The following is a 20,095-nucleotide window of genomic DNA, read 5'->3' as shown; positions in this document are numbered from 1 at the left end:
CTCTTAGCAACCGGTCGGCCGCTCCGTCTCCAAGGACGCGCGCTCCACCAACTTCCGGCCGAGAGAGGCGTGCCCCGGCCCCTAATTCAGGAATCCGCCCCGCTCAGCCCGACCGGACGCGGACTCCGAGCCGCGAGCGCCCGGAGATGAGCAGCAGTGATTCCTCCCTTATGGTGCGTGGCCCTGGCGCTGCCCCGACGCTCCTTTTGGGACTCTCCGCCCCTGGCCCGGCGACCCCCGCGCCCTGCTGTTCTCCTGCCGCCTCTTTACCCGCCCCTCGCTATCCTCTGGCGCTACAGGCGGTCCTGGCTCCTTCCTGCCTCACTCTCCCTGGCGAGTGCATCCTCTCCGGTCCTCACCCCCAAATCAGCATCCCCACGCAGTCCTGTCCGCAAGCTGTCCCAAACCAACTCACCCAAACCCACCTCCATCATCTTTTCATCATCTCCTCTTCTCCTGCCTGTGCCTCTTCCGTGTCCCCCACCTCAGTAGACGGCACCACCATTTGGCCCCCCAGCTTTCACGTTTCCTCATACATGTGCCCCTATCCTATCTATCAGCAAGAAATGTCAGCTCCCAAAAGTCTCCTGAGATCACCCACATCTTTTGTCTCCTAGTCCTAGATCACCGCCAACTCTCCCCTGGGCATCTGTAACAGTCCCCCTCCCAGCTGGTGTGCCTGCTTCAGCTCTCTTCCCGAGCAGAACCCCCTACCCAATACCCGCCCCACACACACACATAGAGCCCCCAGAGTGAGTTTTGCAAAGAACATATCTGAGTACATCCCTCCCCTGCCTAAAACCATTCCTCCTGCTGCTTATTACCCTGAGGATGATGTCTGGGCCCTTTCACATGGCCTGCAAGTCTGTTACAATTCAACCATATCTGTCTCCAACCCCAGCACCCACAAACCTTAGGGAAAGTGAGACTCATGCTTTGAAATCTCACACTCTGTTACTTTGTGACCTTTGTCAAGCCACAGTCTCCTTGGCCTTCAGCTCGCTTCACTGGGAAGGATATGTACAGAATAATACAGAAGATAACGCACGTAAAGCCCTGGGTACAGTTTCCAGCAGGTGGTTAGCCCACAATAAGTTGTAACTAACTATTGATGTCATTCTTAGTACTAGTTCCCTCTTTCCCTTAGTTCCTTCCTAAGACAGCTGGACTTGAATACTCCACATTCGAACCAGAATCTGTGGACAATTCCAAAACTAACACCTCCAAACTCCTTCCCTGGGAAGCTGCATGGAATCGCTCCTGGGGCTCGTGAAGAGGATGAGGCTTGATTGTCCTCTTTCTTTTTCTTGTACAGAAATGAGGACAAGGGACCAGGGGAGGGAGCGGGTCAAGCAGAGACAGGGAAGGGCTACTGCCACGGTGTCTTCCCTCCCACAGGCGGGGATCATTTACTACAGCCAGGAAAAGTACTTCCACCACGTGCAGCAGGCTGCGGCCAGGGGCCTGGAGAAATTCAGCAATGACCCTGTGCTGCAGTTCTTTAAAGCCTATGGCGTCTTCAGGGAAGGTAAGGACCGGTCAGTGTTGGCCTCCTGACCTGGGCACCAGTCCAGCACTAGCACCGACTCTCCCCAGGTGCCCACTTCTCCCCCAGCCATGGGAATAGTCTTATGCTCAGTGCCTAGTCCCCAGCCACAGAAGCCCATGCAGTTTATATCTAGTTGACTTTGAGACCTCACAGGGCTCGCCACTGTGGCTTTGCACCTCAGTTTCCCCGTCTGGACAGAGAGATGGCTGCATGATTATTGGACTGATCCCAGCTTGGAAGCTGAGAGCTGGTAGTGCAGGAAAAGGAGGAAGTGGTGGTTGTGGGTACCTGTAGCTGTGGTGCAGGAGCAGGGAGAGGAGTGGGGCCCGTGCGGGTGCTGACTCATTGCCATTTAGAAGGTGGTTCTGGGCTAGGGATGGACTGAGCCGCTGGTGGCCACCATCAGTGGACATGGAGGGATAAATGTAATCACTGGCTCTTGAGCAACTAGCAGGAAATACCCTGAGGTCCTTCTTCAAAACTGAGCCAAGTCGAAAACCTCAGCCTCTCAAGTATTCCTGTGAATACTCACGAGTACATCCTCAGCTCCAAGCCCTCCAGCCCCGGCAGTCTGGACCACGGTGTCACCCGCCTGCTCAGAGAGCTTCAGTCTCAGGGACCTCAGGCCACTGGGGAGCTTTAGGACCAGTTAGTCCTCTGATTCTGGGTGAAGCCAGGTGACGCCGAGCCTTGGGTCAGCCCTAATAGGAGCCCCCATGTATATGCCGTGGAGCCTAGGGCCCCAGAGCATAACCACGTGGTCTCTCTTTGCAGAGCACATCCAGGACGCCATCAGCAGTCTGGAGAGCATTCGGAATCACCCAGATGTGTCCCTGTGCTCCATCATGGCCCTCATTTATGCTCACAAGTACTGTGAAACCATCGGTGAGTGCAGCTGTGCTCCGCTGGGCCTGGTCCCACCAGGGAAAGGTGGTCCTGCTCCAGGGACCCTGCCCCTCCAGGGCTGCAGACGGCAGTGTGTGCCCTGGTGACTGGCAGGTTCTGTTGGCCCCTGAGCAGTGGCTGCTGTTCCCCTCCCCTGTGAGGCCTCCCCATGCCCAGGCCCCATTGAGAGAGCACAGCAGTGGGAGGGGTTCTCCTTCCAGATCCCAGGAGTTGGGGAGATACCCCCCTTTCCTTTGTCAAGATGTTGTCAAGAAAAATCAAGCTGATATAAATAATGCTACTGCTAATCTCCACTTCTGTAGAAAGGTTCCAAGAGACCACAGACTACTATTTTCCCACCCAGCATGCATCATGGGCCTGAGGTGGGGGATTCGGCCTTGGTTTGCCTGCGCAGCTTATTGCTGGGCACCGAGGGGAAAAGATAAACCTCAGACAGCCGGCCTGAGGTGAGGCTCGGGCCACTGGCCGTGACGCCCTCAGGTGCCTCCTGCAGGACGAGGCCCACCTCCTCGCCCTCACTGGTCCCCTTCTCCTCTCCTGGACTCGCAGACCTAGAGGCGGTTCAGGAGCTCGAGAGCAGCCTGAAGGAAATCCGCAAGACGGCCAGCGGGACTGCCCTGTACTACGCTGGCCTCTTCCTCTGGCTCATGGGCCGCCATGACAGGGCCAAGGAGTACATCGACCGCATGCTGAAGCTCTCCAGTAGCTCCAGAGAGGTACTCCCCACGGGCACTGTGGGGCCGCAGCCGGAGAAAGCAGCATCCCGACACACCCTCGTGGGGTGGCCGGTCCCCCCACAGAGGGCCGTGGGAGCGGGGGAAGGCCCCACCCCGGCACTGGCAAGACCCTGGGTCTCAAGGTGTCCCCACCCACGTTGTGTCAGGGCTCAGCTCAGTGCACAGTGGCATTTGTCCAGAGTCCCACCTGCAGGTAGATGTCCTATGGCCTGTCCTCTATATTCTAAAAATCTTGAATTCTTTGCTAACATTTAGAAATCAAAAGATTTTACCTCAAAGTCCAGGTTTCCTGGTTTTGTTTTGTTTTGTTTTGTTTTTTTAAACTAAATGAACCAAGTGCACTGGGCCTGCCTTTGCTCCGTGCAGTGACCTGCCAGATAGCAGGGTGCTGATGCACCCCAGGTCTCCCGTGCAGAGATCTGCTGAATAGCCAGGGCTGATACACCCTAGGTCTCCTATGCAGTGACCTGCTGGATAGCAGGGTGCTGATGCACCCTCCGTCTCCCGTGCAGTGATCTGCCCTAAGGACAGAAGTTGTTTTTGTTTCCTTTAGATTTTATTTCTCTATTTTTAGAGAGAGAGGAAGAGAGGGAAAAAGAGAGGGAGAGAAACATCCATCGGTTGCCTCTCATGCGCCCCCTACTGGGGACCTGGCCCACAAGTCAGGCATGTGCCCTGACTGGGAATCGGACTGGCAACTTTTTGGTTCACAGGCCAGTGCTCAGTCTACTGAGCCACACCAGCCAAGGCCTAAGGGCAGAATTTGAAGCCCCAGTCTGCGCTATGCAGGTTGACACTGCCCACACACACACACACACACATTGCCCCCTCCCCCACACACACACAGTGGAGTGGAAATTGATTATAGGAAGAGAGGGTGAAAAAATCTGCCTCTTTGTGTGTAAAACACAGATATATGTACAACACATACACAGGATGTCTATAATATTGAAATTTCTTGCACGGGAAGGGAATGAATGATTGGGGGAAATGTCTACAGAGGCTCCTGAGGAGGGCAGTGATGGGGAGCTGAGAAACACTGGTCTGGGCCGAGGGGGTGCTTCAGGGCAGGCCCTCCCCACGGCTGCTGCTGCAATCTCCCCTCCCACACTGGCCTGCCCCATCTGCCAGGAGAGGCTGGGTGATGGCTGCAGGGGAGCCAGCAAGGCCAAGGCCGGTGAGCTCAGACCGGCTCCTGCTCACCTGGTCAGAGGGCACGCCCAGCTTCACCTGCAGAGAGCAAGAGCCGCCCTATGCTCTGGCACCACCCGTGTCAGCCTCCTGAGCCCAGTGGAAAGTAAACAGGCAGTGACGAGACTAGACAGGTGGGCAAGAACACCTAAGAGAGCTTCCAGGAGTCACAGGGAGGGCCCAGCCCCAGCGCCAGCGCCAGCCTGAGAGTCAAAGACAGCCCCCTTGGCTGAGGTTTATAGACTAGTGGCAGTTAATCAGGAGAAGGGATTTGGTTTGGCAGGTGGTGCTGGGTGGGGCATTCCAGGCCAGGGAACTATGGGGATGATTGCCTGCAGCAAGAGCCACAGGGCCACCGGGATCTGCAAACAGCTGAGCTGGCAGGGCCTCGGGTGTGCAGTGACTCCTGGTGGGACAGGAGGCAGGAGGGACGGGCTGACGGGAGGTTCCGCAGGACCGTGGACTTCATCTTCCCCCCCTGCTCGCATCCCAGGGCTACGTGCTGAGAGGCTGGGTGGACCTCACCTCAGACAAGCCGCACACTGTGAAGAAATCCATCAAGTACCTGGAGCAAGGACTTCAGGACTCCAAAGATGTGCTGGGGCTGATGGGAAAGGTGGGCAGAGGGGAGGGGAGGGCAAGGAGCATCCCCGACGGGGTCTTTGGAGCCAGAGACCCACCAGGCGACCTCAGGCCCCACCCTCCGTCCGTCTCCAGGCCTCTCAGCTGGTGGGTCCCCTGGCAGCCCAGGACCCACCCCGTCTGTCTCCTCCTTCCTGCTGCGTGTCTGTCTCATCCTGTGTGGGGCCTTCAGGGTCTGTCCTTCCTTAGCTTTCTTCGTTTGCCTTCTGGCTTCTCTGATGGCCCCCTTTCTCTGCGTCTTTCTTTCCTCCTCCTCATTTCACCCTCTCTTCCCACCTGTGAAATTCACTCAGTTGGCCAGAAGAGACAGGAGGTGCTGGGTGTGGGCTGCCCCCAGGGAGGGGTGTGGCCTGGCGGCAGGCAGCTCCCTTCAGGCGGGGGCGATTCCAAAAGGGAAGCGTCCCTGGGAGCCACCCCCTACTAGCCCTCCAGGTCCTTGAAGGGGATTACACGCAGCCCCCACTCCTGGGTGGGAGCTAGTGTTATTTAATATAGTTGTCATCATACGGCAGCAAACCAGGTCACCCTTCACATCATAGGCATCTTATCACTTGGGGTAAGATGTTGTCATCAGCAAATGTCATTTCGAATGGCAACATACAGCCAATGCCCTGCTGAATGAATGGGACTAAGAATTCGCCAACCCGATCTCTCGTTTGGATATTGCGATTGTTTCCAGCTGTGCACTTAGAGATAGCGGTGTGGTAAACACGTTTATTCAACAGTCTTCATTGAGAACAATAATCCTCTTTTGAATAAGTCTCTTCGTGGGGGGTTACAGTAGGTCTACCATAAGCATTCTCTGTGATTTTTCAGGGTCGGGTTTCGAGTCTTTCAGAGCATTGCCCTCTGCCCCCAGGCCCCTCTGTCAGGGCCCACCTACTGGAAGCTGGTGGCCTCCGCTGGCGGAGGAGAGGCCCCGCAGCCTTGCTATAAACGAGGTTGCCCGCAAACCTAGCTGACACCCAGTGGCTGCCCGGGACCCCAGGGAGCAGTTTCCAGTGACGAGTTTCAGGAAAGCAAGTGGGAAGTGAATGGGCCGTTTCTGGAATTGGCAAGTGCCATGCGCTCGGGGCAGCCCTCACACGGCCTCGAGGAAGTCCAGGGCTGCTCAGGGTCCAGCTGTCACTCTGGAGCCCCTGCCTTGCCCACCCTGGAACCCAGGACTGCTGTGGGCCCCGACTGGTCACCGAGTGTCCATGTGTCAGGCTCGGCTCCGGGGCCGGTGGAGACACTGACGGTCCCACCTCCCTCTGTGGGCTCTCACGGAGGCTCCTGTCTTCGGCTCTCACAGGCAACCTACTACATGACACAGCAGAACTACTCGGGGGCCCTGGAGGTGGTGAACCAGATCACGGTCCTCTCGGGGAGCTTCCTGCCCGCCTGGGTCCTGAAGATGAAGCTGTTCTTGGCTCGGCAGGACTGGGAGCAGACGGTGGAAACAGGATACAGGTGAGGGGCAACCGCGCCACCAACATGTTCCCGTCGCACAAGGTGGGGAGATGGGAGGTACTGGGTATTTGATGGAACAAGACAACACTAAATCGTCCCTGCAGGAGCTGTGAGTACTGATATGGTCTTATCAGGAGGGGGAGGGGAGGCAGGACTGATGTGAACTCAACACCTACCTGTCACGGCTGGACCCAGCCGCTGTGGCCTATAGTGGACAAGTCAGGACAGGGGCATGTGGCTCTGGCCCGGTGGCTCGGCTGCTGGGAGCATCACCCCCGATGCAGCCAGGCTGTGGGCTCAGCCCATGGAAAAAGACACGGGCGTATCAAGAGGTATAAGCATATTTAGAGGAGAGAGGGAGGGAACTACCTAAAGCAGCAAGACCACAGGCTGAAAAGCAGTCGCCTCTGAGGAGTGGGGGTAGGGCACTAGGGACTCGTGTATTATTTGGAATCTTTTAAAATTGTGAGTGTCATTTACTTTAATATAAACTTGAGGCGGAAAAGGTCCCCGGTGACCGAGAGAAGCCGGTAGTGGGAGGCTAGCCACGTCCGTAAGACTGCGGAGGTTTCAGGAGTTCCTGGAACTCCGGGAAGCCAGCCGCCAGGTGCAGTAGGTTGACCCTGAACCATTTCCACTGTGAAGAGAAGTGCAGACAGCCTCAGGAGAGGATGTCTGATAGACCTTTTTCCAAGGATGGAATTTTCTAGATAACCAAGGCTTATCTCTTTAACATGTTAACTGTTTTTATCAAGTAACTCTAAAATGTGTGATGCTAATTTTCTCCCTAAAAAGAGCTCATGGACTATTTTTTTTTCCTGAATAGCCAAGTCATCACAATGAATTGTTAATAAATTCTGTGATAATATACAGCGTAGTTCCGAGGAAAACAAAACACAGACAAACCTCTTCCTTCCCTGCGGAGGGAGGATCATTCCCCTGGAGACCAGTGGAATCTGAGTGTCAGAGAGACGGGGGCCGGCAGGGAATGGGAAGTGGTCGCACCCTTCTCAGCCCACTGGGCCCCAGGGGCACAAGAGTGACCCTGTGGGCCCTCAGCATCCCTCTCTCTGTTGACACCTGGCCAGTGTCTTTGGCAGGAGCTAGGTCAAGAGCTGGCTTTGGATCCTTGGACCTGAGCCAACAGGTTATCTGGAAGCACCTGGCCGAACACCGCAGCCAGGGGTATATGCAGCCGCTTCACCTGGACCCTGCTGCGCCTGCCTGCGGGAAGACAGTGTTTGCTGCCGTTGGGTTGAGCCTCACACCTGACACCTTCCTTCACGGAAGTGTTCACAGCTACTGATGTTCATGGAATTCTCCCACTGTTTTTTTTTTTTTTTAAGATTTTATTTATTTATTTTCAGAGAGGGAGAAAGAGAGGAAAACATCAATGTGTGGTTGACTCTTGCATGCCCCCTATTGGGGACCTGGTCCACAACCCAGACATGTGCCCTGACTAAGAACTGAACCAATGACCCTTTGGTTCACCGGCCGGCACTCAATCCACTGAGCCACACCAGCCAGGGGAATTCTCCCACTTTCAAATTTCTGCTGGTTCTGGATGTGTTTCTCTTGTCATCCCTAATATCATTTATTTTTTCCCTTCTCTCTCATTTTTCTTCATCAGTATTAAAATAATTTGTCTCTTTTATTCGGCTTATGGAAGACCCAGCTTTGAGTTTTGTTGATGCTGTTATACCTTTGTTTTCTAATTTATTAATTTCTGCTCTTTAGTATTTCCTGGTGATGACTTCCTTTAGAGTTATTCTGTTGTTTTTTTTCTAACTCTTGACTCAGATGCCTGACTAACCCATTCTCATATTCTTTTAGAATATAATGATTTCATTTCATGACTGGCCTTGAGGTACCATTTTAGCAGTGTCTACACATCTTTATGTGGAGTAGTTTTAGTGTCATCTGGTTCTAAGAACTCTCTGATATCCATTCCAGTTCTTCAGTCCATAAATATTTTTAAAGCTTTTCAACATTTTTCTAGCCCTGGCTGGTGTAGCTCAGTGGATTGAACACAGGCCAGCAAACCGACAGGTCACTGGTTTGATTCCCAGTCTGGCCACATGCCTGAGTTGTGGGCCAGATCCCCAGTAGGGGGTGCATGAGAGGCAACCACACATTGATGTTTCACTCCCTCTCTTTCTCCCTCCCTTTCCTCTGTCTATAAAAATAAACAAAATCTTTAAAAAATAAACTAAAATTTTCTAATATGTGAGGTTCATGGTACCTTCATAGTCATTGTAAATGGTTAGAACTGCTTGAATGTGGACTGTGCCTCATCATGTTAGAATTTTCATGTTACTTAGAGTAACCCTCTATCAAACAGAAGGCCATTCTCTGACCAGACTGGAAAATAGGAAATTTCCTATAAAGGAATAGGATGTTGAAAAGTTCCGCCCTGGCTGGCGTAGCTCAGTGGATTGAGCTCTGTCTGCAAACCAAAGTGTCACAGGTTTGATTCCCAGTCAGGGCACATGCCTGGGTTGCAGGCCATGACTCCCAGCAACCGCACATTGATGTTTCTCTCTCTCTCTCTCTTTCTCCCTCCCTTCCCTCTCTAAAAATAAATAAATAAAATCTTAAAAAAAAAAAAGAAAAAAAAAGTCCCTAATGTGATCAGAAACTGCATGTTCACAGTGACACGTGACGGAGACCAAGGTGCCCTTTCTGTCTACAGCAGCACTCGTTTCTCTGCCACCCCCCCACCTAGACCCTGGTACCATGGTCATGTCCCTGTGAGCTAGGGTAGGAATTGTCTGATGTCACAGAGACATCCCAAAATAAGTGACTTAAATAACGTAAAAGGTTGTTCCCCTCTTAGGGAAAAGTGTGGGTGGTGGCCCAGGGCTGGGGTGGCAGCTTAACTCTCTAGAGTCCCAGGCCCTTTCTGTCCTGCTGCCCTACCAACCCTAGGATGTGGCTCCCAAGGTCCACCTTCCAGCCAGCAGGAAGGGGGAGGAGAAAGAGATGGAAGGCGTGCTGAAGGGGCACCACTGGGTATCACAATGGGCACTTTCATGTACATCTTATTGGCCAGAACTTAATCACATGGCCATGCCTAAACTGCCAAGGGATGCTGGGAAGTGTAGTTTTTATTCTGGGTAGCCATGTGCACCACCAGTTCTATTATTAAAAGAAGGGGAGAATGGATATTGGAAGACGATCAGAAGTTTCCACCACCACACCGTCCTAGCAGTGCCTGGGATACTCTTGATTCACATGGCTCTTCTTCCTATTTCAGAATCCTAGAAAAAGATGAAAGAAATATTGATGCCTGCCAAATTCTAGCCATGAATGAGCTTGCAAGAGAAGGAAACATAACCACAGTAAGTTCTTTCAAGACTCAGAAGTTGAGCCCTGAGGCCTGGCTGGTATAGCTCAGTGGATTGAGCTCAGGCCTGCAAACCAAAGGGTTGCTGGTTCAATTCCCAGTCAGGGCACAGGCCTGGGTTGCAGGTAGGAAGCACCCACACATTGATATTTCTCTCCCTCTCTTTCTCCTTCCCTTCCCCTCTCTCTAAAAATAAGTAAAAATCTTAAAATCTTTAAAAAAAAAGTTGAGCCTTTTGAAACAAACATAGCCCAGGAGGACCCGGAGTAGCACCTTCATCCCCTCGTGGATCAAGGCCTCGGAGGGTGCTCCCTGGATCTCCGCTCCCTCCACCCCCTCCCCCGTACTCCCTGCCAGGTTGTTCAGCTCTGGTGTGGTCTGTGGGCTATAACAGTTCCAAAGGCAGGCAGTGAGGCTGACTCTGGTTCTGCCACGTGTTCCCTGTGTGCACCTGGACGGGTCTCCTCCCAGGTAAGCCCTAGGATCGTCATTTGTAAAATGGAGATAATTCCACCACTGCGTTAAGGTTGTTCTGAGGACTAAGTGAGGTAACTAAGTGAGGGGGCAAGTGGGAGAACTTGGAACAGTGCCTGGTGCATTGTAACACCTTGATCTATGTTCACTGATAGAAGTCCTGGTTTGTGTTTCAGATTTCAGGAAATGCCTTTTTTTTTTAAACATCAATGTGTGGTTGCCCCTCGCACACCCCTTAATGGGGACCCGGCCCGCAACCCAGGCATGTGGCCTGACTGGGAATCGAACCAGTGACCCTTTAGCTCACAGGCTGGCACTCAAGCCACTGAGCCACACCAGCCTGGGCTTGCTTTTTTTTTTTTTTTTTGTAATGCCTCTTTTTTTAGGGAAGGGTTGGAACTGCTCAGATATTGACCAGGCACAACCCAGCCCCACACTTGCGCCTAAGCCTTGTAGTTTTCCAAAGAAACCCAAATAGCCCTTGAATGCGGTCAGAAACACCTGGAATTCTCCATGAAACCTCAATGCTCAGACAGGTTCCTATTTTCCAGAAGAATTTGTGTTTCCAGCCCAAACCTTGCCTTTTGAGTAAATGCATCACCTTGTGGAGAGTGTGGTGGAGCAAGAGCTTTTAAGAGGCCGTGGCAGGAAGAGGATGCTTCTGGTTCCCCCTGCACAGCGCTGGGATCGCAGATTGTGGGGTGGGATGAGGTGGAGGGGACAGTCTGTACTTGGGAGGAACCCTTGAAAAGGGACCAAGCACTGTCCCAGAATAGGAACAAGAAAACAGGCCTGTCCTCAGCTCCCTGAGACCCCAGAGCCCTGAGCAAGACCTCCGGGGCCCTGGCTTGAAGGTTAGGTTCACGGGCACCGTTAACATGTGATGCCCCTCCTTCGCCCCCACCTCAGACCCCGGGATCTGCCCTGCAGCCCAGCCCAAGCTGCCAGTTCTAATCCGGCTTGAACTGACCGAGCAGAGAGGACCCACCCCATCGGGGTTTCTTTGCTGGCCTTCCTTAGCAGCTGAGACCTCCCCGCTCCTGGGGAGGGAGTGGGCAGAGGGGTCAGTGGGAAAGAACACGGGCTTTGGAGTCAGCCACCTGGTAGGCTGGGTGACCTCGGGGAAATCCTCCAGCCCTTCTGAGCCCTACAATCGCTGGACTGGAAAGTTCAGATGGTTAACACCGTCTTACGGGGCCATTGGGAGGGTTCCCTGGAATGACAGAGATGCCAATGTGGTGACCTGTCACCATGCAGCAGGTGGTCTGCTGCTGGCCTGGTGGGCTGCAGTGTGGGCACAGTGACGGCACAGTGACAGCTGGCTCCTGGCTCTGCCCTGGGTGGGTCTGAAGGGCGGCCCCTCTTCACAGATTCAAGGGGCAGCACCAGCACTTGCTGTGGGGGGAGCCGTGTCCCTGAGAGCTCCGCCTGCAGGTCTCTGCAGCCAGGCGACGCCTGGAGCCGCCAAGTCCAGTTGAAGCGGAACCTCAGGGCGGCTCCCAGCCGTGGGTGTTTGAAGGTTTCCCAGCGGATGGGAATGTGCAGCCAGGGCCGAGAACCTCCACCCAACTCCCGTTTCACACGCCGCCTCTGACAGTCTCTGTTTTGTCGCCACAGGCTGCTGACCACGTTAAAAATCTGATTAAGGCGCTAGAGACAAGAGAACCCCAAAACCCGAACCTCCATCTTAAAAAAATTCTTGTGGTTAGCAGACTGGTAAGAAGGCCCTTTCCTGGTTTTCGAACCCCTGCTTCTCACCGTGTTCCTTGTGTGTGGGGGTAGGAGGGGGAGCTGTGGTCCCTCTGGACGCCCCCTGCGTGCCCCGCCTCTCCTCTCTCTGGCCCAGACTCGGCCTCTCAGGCTGGTGTCCCTCACACCCCGTGGCCCTGCCTGCCTCCGGCCAGTGCCTGCACCACGTGGGCTCCGTCCCCCTGGCCCAGGTGCCCCTCAGAGATGCTGAGATCAGGGGGATGAGGTCTGGCAGCACTTTTAGAGTGGGAGGCACCTTTTCAGCTGTTGTACAGCGGAGCCATGCCCAGCTCTGACCTCGGGGTACTGGGTACCCCACCCCCATATTCTTTCTGTGCAAGTGACCCGGGAAGGCTGGCCTGCCTGGGAGGCCTCCCTGACACCAGGCAAGGTGGGACAGCCCAGGCCGCTGGACAGTCTGACTCTGCCGGACCCTTCAGCCCCGGCAGGATTTACTGGGAGGACCTGCTCTAAGAACACGGGCAGCTCTTGGGCCTCGGAAACCAGGACTGTGGGGTCGAATGCCACTGGGAGGCCATCTGTCCCCCTGCATCTGTGTCCGATTCTCTCTGCCCCATTCTCCACACCTGACAGGGAAGGTGGCTGCCCACAGCCTTCAGGGCCACTTCCCAGCACTGGGACACAAAGAGCCCTGTCACCCGGCTTCAGTTTCTGATCAACCTCGTGGGGGCCCGTTGGACTAATTACTGTGGCAGGGGAATTACTGTCCCTGTGGCCGGAGGCAGGTTCCGCAGAGGTGGCCAGTGGGAGGTTCTTCAGGAGCTGAACGCAGAGCCAGCTGCCTGGATGCAGGGTGCCCCTTGGGCTCTCCTGAGCACCCCCCGGGCCTGTCAAAGCGTCCCCCAGTTCCAAGGTGTCCGGGTTCAGACAGACCGGACCGACTGGTCTCCCCGCTCCCGTGTGTCCGTTCCTTGCAGTGTGGGAAGCACCAGGTGATTGTCCGGCTGGTGTGCAACTTCATCAAGCGCACCTTCATGGCCACGCCCTCCTGCGCCCACGTGGCCGTGGAGCTGGGCTACCTCTTCATCCTGCAGGACCAGGTGAAAGAGGCGTCTCTGTGGTACTCGGAGGCCATGAAACTGGACGAGAACAGCGTGGCTGCCTTGACAGGTCTCCACAGGCTGGGCCGAGGGTGGGGCGGGAGGGCAGGTGTTGGGAGCCAAGCAGGGGGGGCCTTCGTGGGTCCAAAGAGAGGTGTGGGGAAGCATTGTCCCCGGGGGGGTGGGGCGGTAGGGGTGTGAGTTTGGGGGTGCGCCGTACGACAGGGTGCCTTTCCGTGAATCTACAAGCCTAGATGTAAGAGGCACCGGAGTTCTCAGACATGCGCTCAGAGCCGCTCTGGTCTACAACAGACCCCGAGGCCCACGGTCTGACCCCTGGACAGCCTGGCCCTTCCGCTCTGTCAGCCCCGCCCCCCTCCTCACGCCCCACAAGGCCAGTGTGGCAGGCACCCTCCCAGCACCCACTGCCCCAGAGCCTCTAGCCTCGCCTCCAGGGACCCTCCCTCCATGGCCCCGAGCCGGAAGGCCACCAGGGTGAGTCGTTCTGAGAGTTTTACTTCCCCGTCCGTGCAGACGCTTCCCCCCTTTATGAAAATGTCAAGTGAGTTTTGCAGAGCCTGATTTTCATTCTGCACATTTTTTCACGGCCTCCAGAGGCCCACGGCCCCCGGCGAAGTCAAACCAGCAGTGTTCAGTTTGGGTCAAGGGAGCCATACCGTCCAGCAGTGGAGGTGGGCCCGCTCCTTGCCCTGGTCCTGAGGAGCTCTGTCGCTTGGGGCACGTCACTTCTCTCTGTGCCCCGGGCTCCTCGTCTGGGCCACGCAGGTGTCAGGGTGGTCGGCTTTCACTTCCAGTTCAACCTGTCGGGCTGACTGCCGTCCATGCCTCCTCCTCATCCCAGATCCCATGAAAATAACGGGAGGCACCTAATAAAGATAAACGCAGCCGTAGAAATAGGGAGAGGCGTTGTCAGGGGACCAGGAACCTTGAGAACTTCCCATTTCTAGAAGTTGTAAAGCAGATGGCATCACAGACATAGTCACCCGGGCGAGTCTGGACGCCCGAGAGCCAGCAGGGGTGGAGACGGCTCAGCTGGGGTCCGAGCAGACCAGCTCTCTGCAGAGAGCTCCGGGAGAAAAACAAAAACTGAAAGCACAAGGGCCACCAGAGGCAGGGAGCAAAATACGCCGTGGGGCAGCCAGCGAGGTTACGGGCGGATTGTGGACAGGCGGGGGTGGAATCCAGAAGACTCACCAGGGAGCAGCAGAGTGGAGCCCCCTGGGCCTTCCCACCACCGCAGGGACGTGAAGGGCGCAAGGCCTTGGCTGCTCAGGGCACAGGCGAAACCCCCTAAAACACTCACTCCCCCACCAAGCTGAGCCCTTCCCCATTTCCTCATTCAAGGGGGTGCCCCGGCCGGTCAGGTCAGCCAGAAGGGAAGTCCACGGGACAGGCCCTCGCACTCCGGCCCAGGGCAAGCCCGCCCGAGCACACCCTGGACTCGCCACCTTATCTGGCCTGTCCAAGGATGTCGGTAACCTTAACAGTCCGGGAAGTCTGCCCAGCGGCTAGTACTCCTGCATCCAGTCCTTCTGTAAACCGTTGCAGCAGTTTCAATGAGGGGCTGAGCGGAACAGGCAAAGCCATGGCTCCCGAGGGGCAGCGTGAAGGCGGGTACAGAAAGGACTTTCCCCACAAAACACCTCCGGAGTCGGCTGGCGCCAGAGGCTGTGGTGTCACTGAGTACAGAGCGTGCCCATTGCAGGGGTGTGTGTGTTGGGGGGCGGGGAATAGAGAACAATAGAGGGTTGTTGAAAATTTACAAAGGGATGGCCAAGCAAAAAATTCCGCAGATGAGCCGGAGGGGGATGGGTAGAACTCAAAACCAAGATGGTCATCAGGAACACAGTCAAAAATAACGACACCAAACTGGTCAAGAAGCAGCGTCCACAGAAGAACAGCAGAGACAGAGGCGATCTGTCCTCCCTGATCCAGCACATTTCACTGGACAACAACGACAGTTAAGTCAGCCTGAGGCCAACGCTGGAGCAAACCGGTAGATGCCAACGAGCAGATAACATGGGGCCGAAACAGGTCTTCTGATGCCAAAGGTGGCATTTCAGACCAACAGAATTTCAAGAACTCGCGGTCGGACCCAGGCTGTCCGCTGAGAAAAACCTGGAGGTGACTCCCCTCTCACGCCATACTCAAAAAGGATTCCAAATGCGTTTAAGTATTTAAACATAAAAATTAACTTGGACTCAGATTCCCTGGGGGATTCTAAGCGGAACCACACACTCAAAAGCTGCGAAGGAAAATATTTTACCGATGTGACTATGCAAAAACTTAAAACTAATGGATGGCAAAAAGACACTATAAAATGGTGAAACGGTAAATGGCAAATTAACACAAAACGTGTGCTACGAAGGGTTCATATTATATGAAGAGAAGTAAAATCACCCCGAAAGAAAAACAGGCAAAAGGGGCAAACAGAACATCCCCAGTAGGAAGGGAAAAGGCCATTAAATAGGTGAGAAGATGGTTCATTCTTCCTCATTGAAATCCTGTGGATTCACACGAGTCAGACTCCACTTTTTTCAACTGGCGAAGAGCAAGGCATGCGTGCAAGGCTGTGAGGAAAGGTTACTTTCGGTTTCTTGGCAGTGATATCAGTTCAAGTATCTCTGGAGGACAGGCTGGCCTTATCTACAGGTCATTTAGAAACTCGTGCCCTTTGACCCATCCGCTCTGCTTCAGGAATTGGAACACACAGAAAACATTCACCACGGCCGTGCAATATTTAGTCGTCGAACACGAACTGAATGTGAGACGAGGCACCCGTCCATAGGGCTGTATATAGTTAAGTAAGTGCTTACACCCACAGCGGAATAGCACATCTTCATTGAAGAGAAAGGGGTAGATTTGTGTGAACCGTTGGGAAATATGTGCATACAGTAACAAGCCAATTCGTTCCTGGTGGTTGCCCCTGGAAAGAAACGTGGTTAAAGCCAGAACAGGAGCTAGGGACGTTTTTCTGCATCGCCTTGGCGTTTGAGTTCTTCACCAGGAGCATGCATCCCTCTGTAGGAGGATGCTGGAAAAGGTGCCCTGCGCTGAGACCCTTCCTTCTGCTGTCTCCCAGGCTCCTTGGCAGGCAGGACCCGCCGGTGGGGCCTCGGAGCTGGCCGCTCATCATTTTCTGTTGCCCTCCCAGGGATCATCTGGTGCCAGATCTTAGAGGGCCACCTGGAGGAGGCCGCACACCAGCTGGAATTCCTGAAGGAGGTGCAGCAGTCCCTGGGGACGTCAGAGGTCAGTACTCCCTGGGGGTGTGGGCTGCCCAGGAGTGTGTCTGCTGCCCTCCGCCCCCCCACCCCCCCACCCATCTCTAGTGGAGAACAGCCAAGGTGGCCTGGGCCTCTGCTCCCTGCCCCCCTGCCCCCGACAGCCAGCCTGCCTGCTGGTGTTGGTCCCGAGACCTGGGCCTGTCCCCACAGGTGCTGGTTTTCCTCCAAGCCCTGCTGGCCTCCAGGAAGCACAGCGGGGAGCAGGAGGTCACAGCGCTCCTGAGGGAGGCGGCGGAGCTGCACTTCTCCAGCATGCAGGGCCTGCCCCTGGGCTCTGAGTACTTGGAAAAGCTGAACCCCCTCTTCCTGGTCTGCATCGCCAAGGAGTACCTGCTCTTCTGCCCCAAGCAGGTCAGAGGAAGGTGTATCTTCATGGCGGGGAGGGGCCTGGAGTACAGGTTGGGGCAGAAGCAGGGACCTCCCGTGGCCAGCCAGCAGGCGGCTCCGAGCCCCAGGCAGCCGGGGAGCCCAGTGCTCTTCCAGCTTGCGTCACCTGGGAGTTGTCCCAGGGCAGGTATTGGCAGAAGGCCTGTCTCTCAACCAGGCCCCCAGGTAATGCCGGTGCCACTGGCCCAGGGACCTCGCTTGGAGGAGCGGGTTCCCGGGCCATGACCCAGCCTTCATCCTGGGGAAGAACAGGGCCCCCTCCTTCCAAGGAGCACACTAGTCTTTGCTTGTTGGTCCTGCTTTCCCAGCCAGTCGAGATTCCTAGTGGGCAAGGATCCTATCTGACTCGCCTAATACAGCCTCATGCCTTGCAGTGAGTCACTCCGCAAGTGTGCGCTGCGTGCCCGGCCACATGCCAGACCCCGTGCCGGGTGCTGGGGACACGGCACGGACAGAACAAAGTCCCCGTTCTCTGGGGCTCACGCTCCGGCGCTGGCTAGTACAGAGTGGACAGTAAACACGTGTGGAGTCAAGTTCCCTCTCTGGAAGGGTTTTCCTGAGCTCTCCGGGGGGCCTCTCTCAGGAGGGGGCGGAGCTCACAGCCACGCCCCCCGTGTTCTCACAGCCCCGGTCGCCAGGCCAGATCGTGTCTCCGCTTCTAAAACAAGTCGCCGCGATCTTGAGTCCTGTCGTGAAAGCAGCGCCGGCTCTGATCGACCCCCTGTATGTGATGGCTCAGGTCAAGTATCTCTCAGGTGAGCCCGCGCGGGTCCTGGTGGCCGGCCAGGTGGGGACCTGAGTCCTCCCACACCTGTTCAGCTATTCGGACATCTGGTGGGCTGATGCCCCTGAGTGAGTGTCCAGGGGCTGCCTGCTTGGGATACTTTATACACACTCACAGTCATACGCACGCTAACACAGTGACACACACACACACACACTCACACAGTCACACACACACTACCACTCACAGCCATAAACACACACACTAACCAGGCTCGCCCACGCTGTCCAGCCTCCAACCCTCCAGAACTGTTCCTCACCTCCCTCACCAGCAGGGGGCTCTCCCACCCAGCCCTTTGCCGACAGCGTGGCCAGTGCCTGGTGACAGTCCCTGAACTCTTCTGTGCAGGCACTGCCCTGAGACCAGGGGACCAGGGGACCGTAGCAGTCACAAAGGCAGAAGTTCCCTCAGGGGGGTTGTAGTCCAGTGAAGATATCGCAGCTGAGCACATTGTACTGTTTCTTAGGAGAAAACCGAAGCAGGGCAGGAGGAGACAGAATTGCCGTTTGTAACAGGCGGTCAGGAAGGCCTCACGGGGAGGCCCCCGTGACCAACGGCACATGGTCTTTCGGAGCCTCTGGGTGGCCAGGGTGGGTTCCCTCTACCATGGCAAGACCCAGATCCTAGAGAGGGGGGGAGAGAGTGGGTGCCCTCTTGTCCTCTCCCTCACTGCGGCCTTTCACCTGTCTGCCCAAGAGCCAGGCTGACCTCTGTGGTCCTGGGGGCTTCCAAAGGACCTGGACTGCTGCGGCGTGTCCGTCCTCTGGCGCTGCGTCAGGTGGGCTGCACTCCGCTGGGGGCTTCCCTGTCTCTACCCTCAGCCTTCCCGGTGTTCGTCTGGATATCGGGTTTACCCACAGCTTCAAGGCCCCCTGGGTACAAGGTGAGAGCAGAGCACTCCCTCAGGGGTGCGGGCAGCCGCCAGCAGGTTGAGGGCCAAAGCAAGGTCTCCAGCTGCTTGTGTTACCATGGTGACAGCTTCACATTTCTGCAGCACACAGGGAAGGAGCAGGGAGTTCGGGACCTGGGAGCAGGCACTACCCACCCACCAGGTTATGTGGTGGAGGGCCCTGGCTGCTGAGGAACGAGGGCTCTCCTCTCGGCTCCCTGCACCCCACCCCTCGGAGGCCACTGCCACAGTCAAGGGCCAGCCTGGCTGCAGGGAGGCCTCCCCTCCCCACTGTGCCAGGGCATTCAGAGCTCAGCCTCGGGGGCTGGAGGGCCCTGGATTTAAATGCTGGCTTTGTCCCTTCCAAGCTCCATGACTTAGATCAGCGGAGTCCCAACCTCACATCTAAATAAACAAGGATAATGGCCCTGACCCATGTGGCTCAGTGGGTTGGGCGTCATCCTGCAAAGGGAAAGGTCACCAGTTCAATTCCCGGTCAGGCACATGCCTGGGTTTCACGTTCAGTCCCCAGTTGGGGCATGTATGAGAGGCAACCAATTGATGTTTCTCTCGCACATCGATGCTTCTCTCCCTTTTTTTGTCCCTTCCCTTCTCTCTAAAAATAAATAAATAAAATAGCTTAAAAAAACAAAAGACAAGGATAATAATGCCAACCTTGCAGGGCTGGGCAGACACTAAACCAGCCTTTCTGAAGAGCTTCGCCTGTGCCAGCATTGAGCAGCAGGTGCTTTGTGAGTTGTGGCAGGACTAGTTGCTGTTGTTATTAGGGTTTGTTCTGCTCTTAGGTGTGGGAATCAAGACTTAAGTGCCCCACCTTGGCCTGTGTGGCTCAGTGGGTTGAGTGGACCAAAAAGTCGCTGGTTTGATTCCCGGTCAGGGCACGTGCCTGGGTTGCGGGCCAGGTCCCCAGTGGGGAGCGTGCAAGAGACGACCCCATATGGATGTTTCTCTCTCTCTCTTTCTCCCTCCCTTCCCCTCTCTCTCAAAATAAATAAATCTTAAAAAAAGGAAAAAAGACTTAAGTGTCCCCAGAGCTTCCAGCTGGAACAGGGGAGTGATGCGGCTGTCTCCCTGAGGGTTACAGAGAAGAGGGAGGTGTCACACTGAGGTTCAGGTGTCCTGGCTTTGCCACGGTCAAGGCCAAAACTGGGTAGTTCCCATTTTAGGAGGAGCCCTCCAAGCAAAGCAGAACAGGACTGGGTAAAATGCCCAACTTGGGTACTTCTTGCTAACGGGACATGTAAACTTCATTCTGCCTTGACCCCCTGGGTGCCTGGAATCCCCAGGGCTCCCTGGGTGCAGAGGCTGGTGTGTTGTTTCCAGGAGAATTGGAGAACGCCCAGAGCACGCTGCAGCGCTGCCTGGAACTGGACCCCACCTCCGTGGATGCCCACCTCCTCATGTCCCAGGTCTACCTGGCTCAGGGCAACTTCGCCATGTGCTCCCACTGCTTGGAGCTGGGCGTCAGCCACAACTTCCAGGTGGGGGTCCTCTGTGCCCCGTCACCCACTCGGCATCCCCGTGCCCAGCCAGCTGTTGTCCCACTCGCCGTGGGGGGAGAAGCCCCGGGAGCTACTGGCATCCCTCAGACCCTCCCGC

The 20,095-nt window shown here is 55.6% G+C and overlaps 1 protein-coding gene across 1 annotated transcript in view; it reads left to right on the top strand.

Moving 5' to 3' along the window:
* Positions 1–131: 131 nt before the first annotated feature.
* Positions 132–20,095, top strand: part of TTC21A (tetratricopeptide repeat domain 21A) — a 34,582-nt gene continuing 14,618 nt past the window's right edge. The window contains 13 exon segments of the mRNA XM_028518449.2: positions 132–173; positions 1,399–1,528; positions 2,324–2,434; positions 3,005–3,171; positions 4,877–4,999; positions 6,320–6,477; positions 9,734–9,818; positions 11,915–12,013; positions 12,985–13,177; positions 16,283–16,380; positions 16,566–16,766; positions 17,428–17,557; positions 19,820–19,977. Of these exon segments, the coding sequence (XP_028374250.1) occupies positions 147–173; positions 1,399–1,528; positions 2,324–2,434; positions 3,005–3,171; positions 4,877–4,999; positions 6,320–6,477; positions 9,734–9,818; positions 11,915–12,013; positions 12,985–13,177; positions 16,283–16,380; positions 16,566–16,766; positions 17,428–17,557; positions 19,820–19,977 (1,680 nt within the window). The 5' untranslated portion in view covers positions 132–146.

Source organism: Phyllostomus discolor, chromosome 7 (assembly GCF_004126475.2).
Source record: "Phyllostomus discolor isolate MPI-MPIP mPhyDis1 chromosome 7, mPhyDis1.pri.v3, whole genome shotgun sequence".
In the NCBI taxonomy this organism is placed as follows: Eukaryota; Metazoa; Chordata; class Mammalia; order Chiroptera; family Phyllostomidae; genus Phyllostomus; species Phyllostomus discolor.
This window is presented reverse-complemented; position numbering and strand designations above follow the sequence as displayed.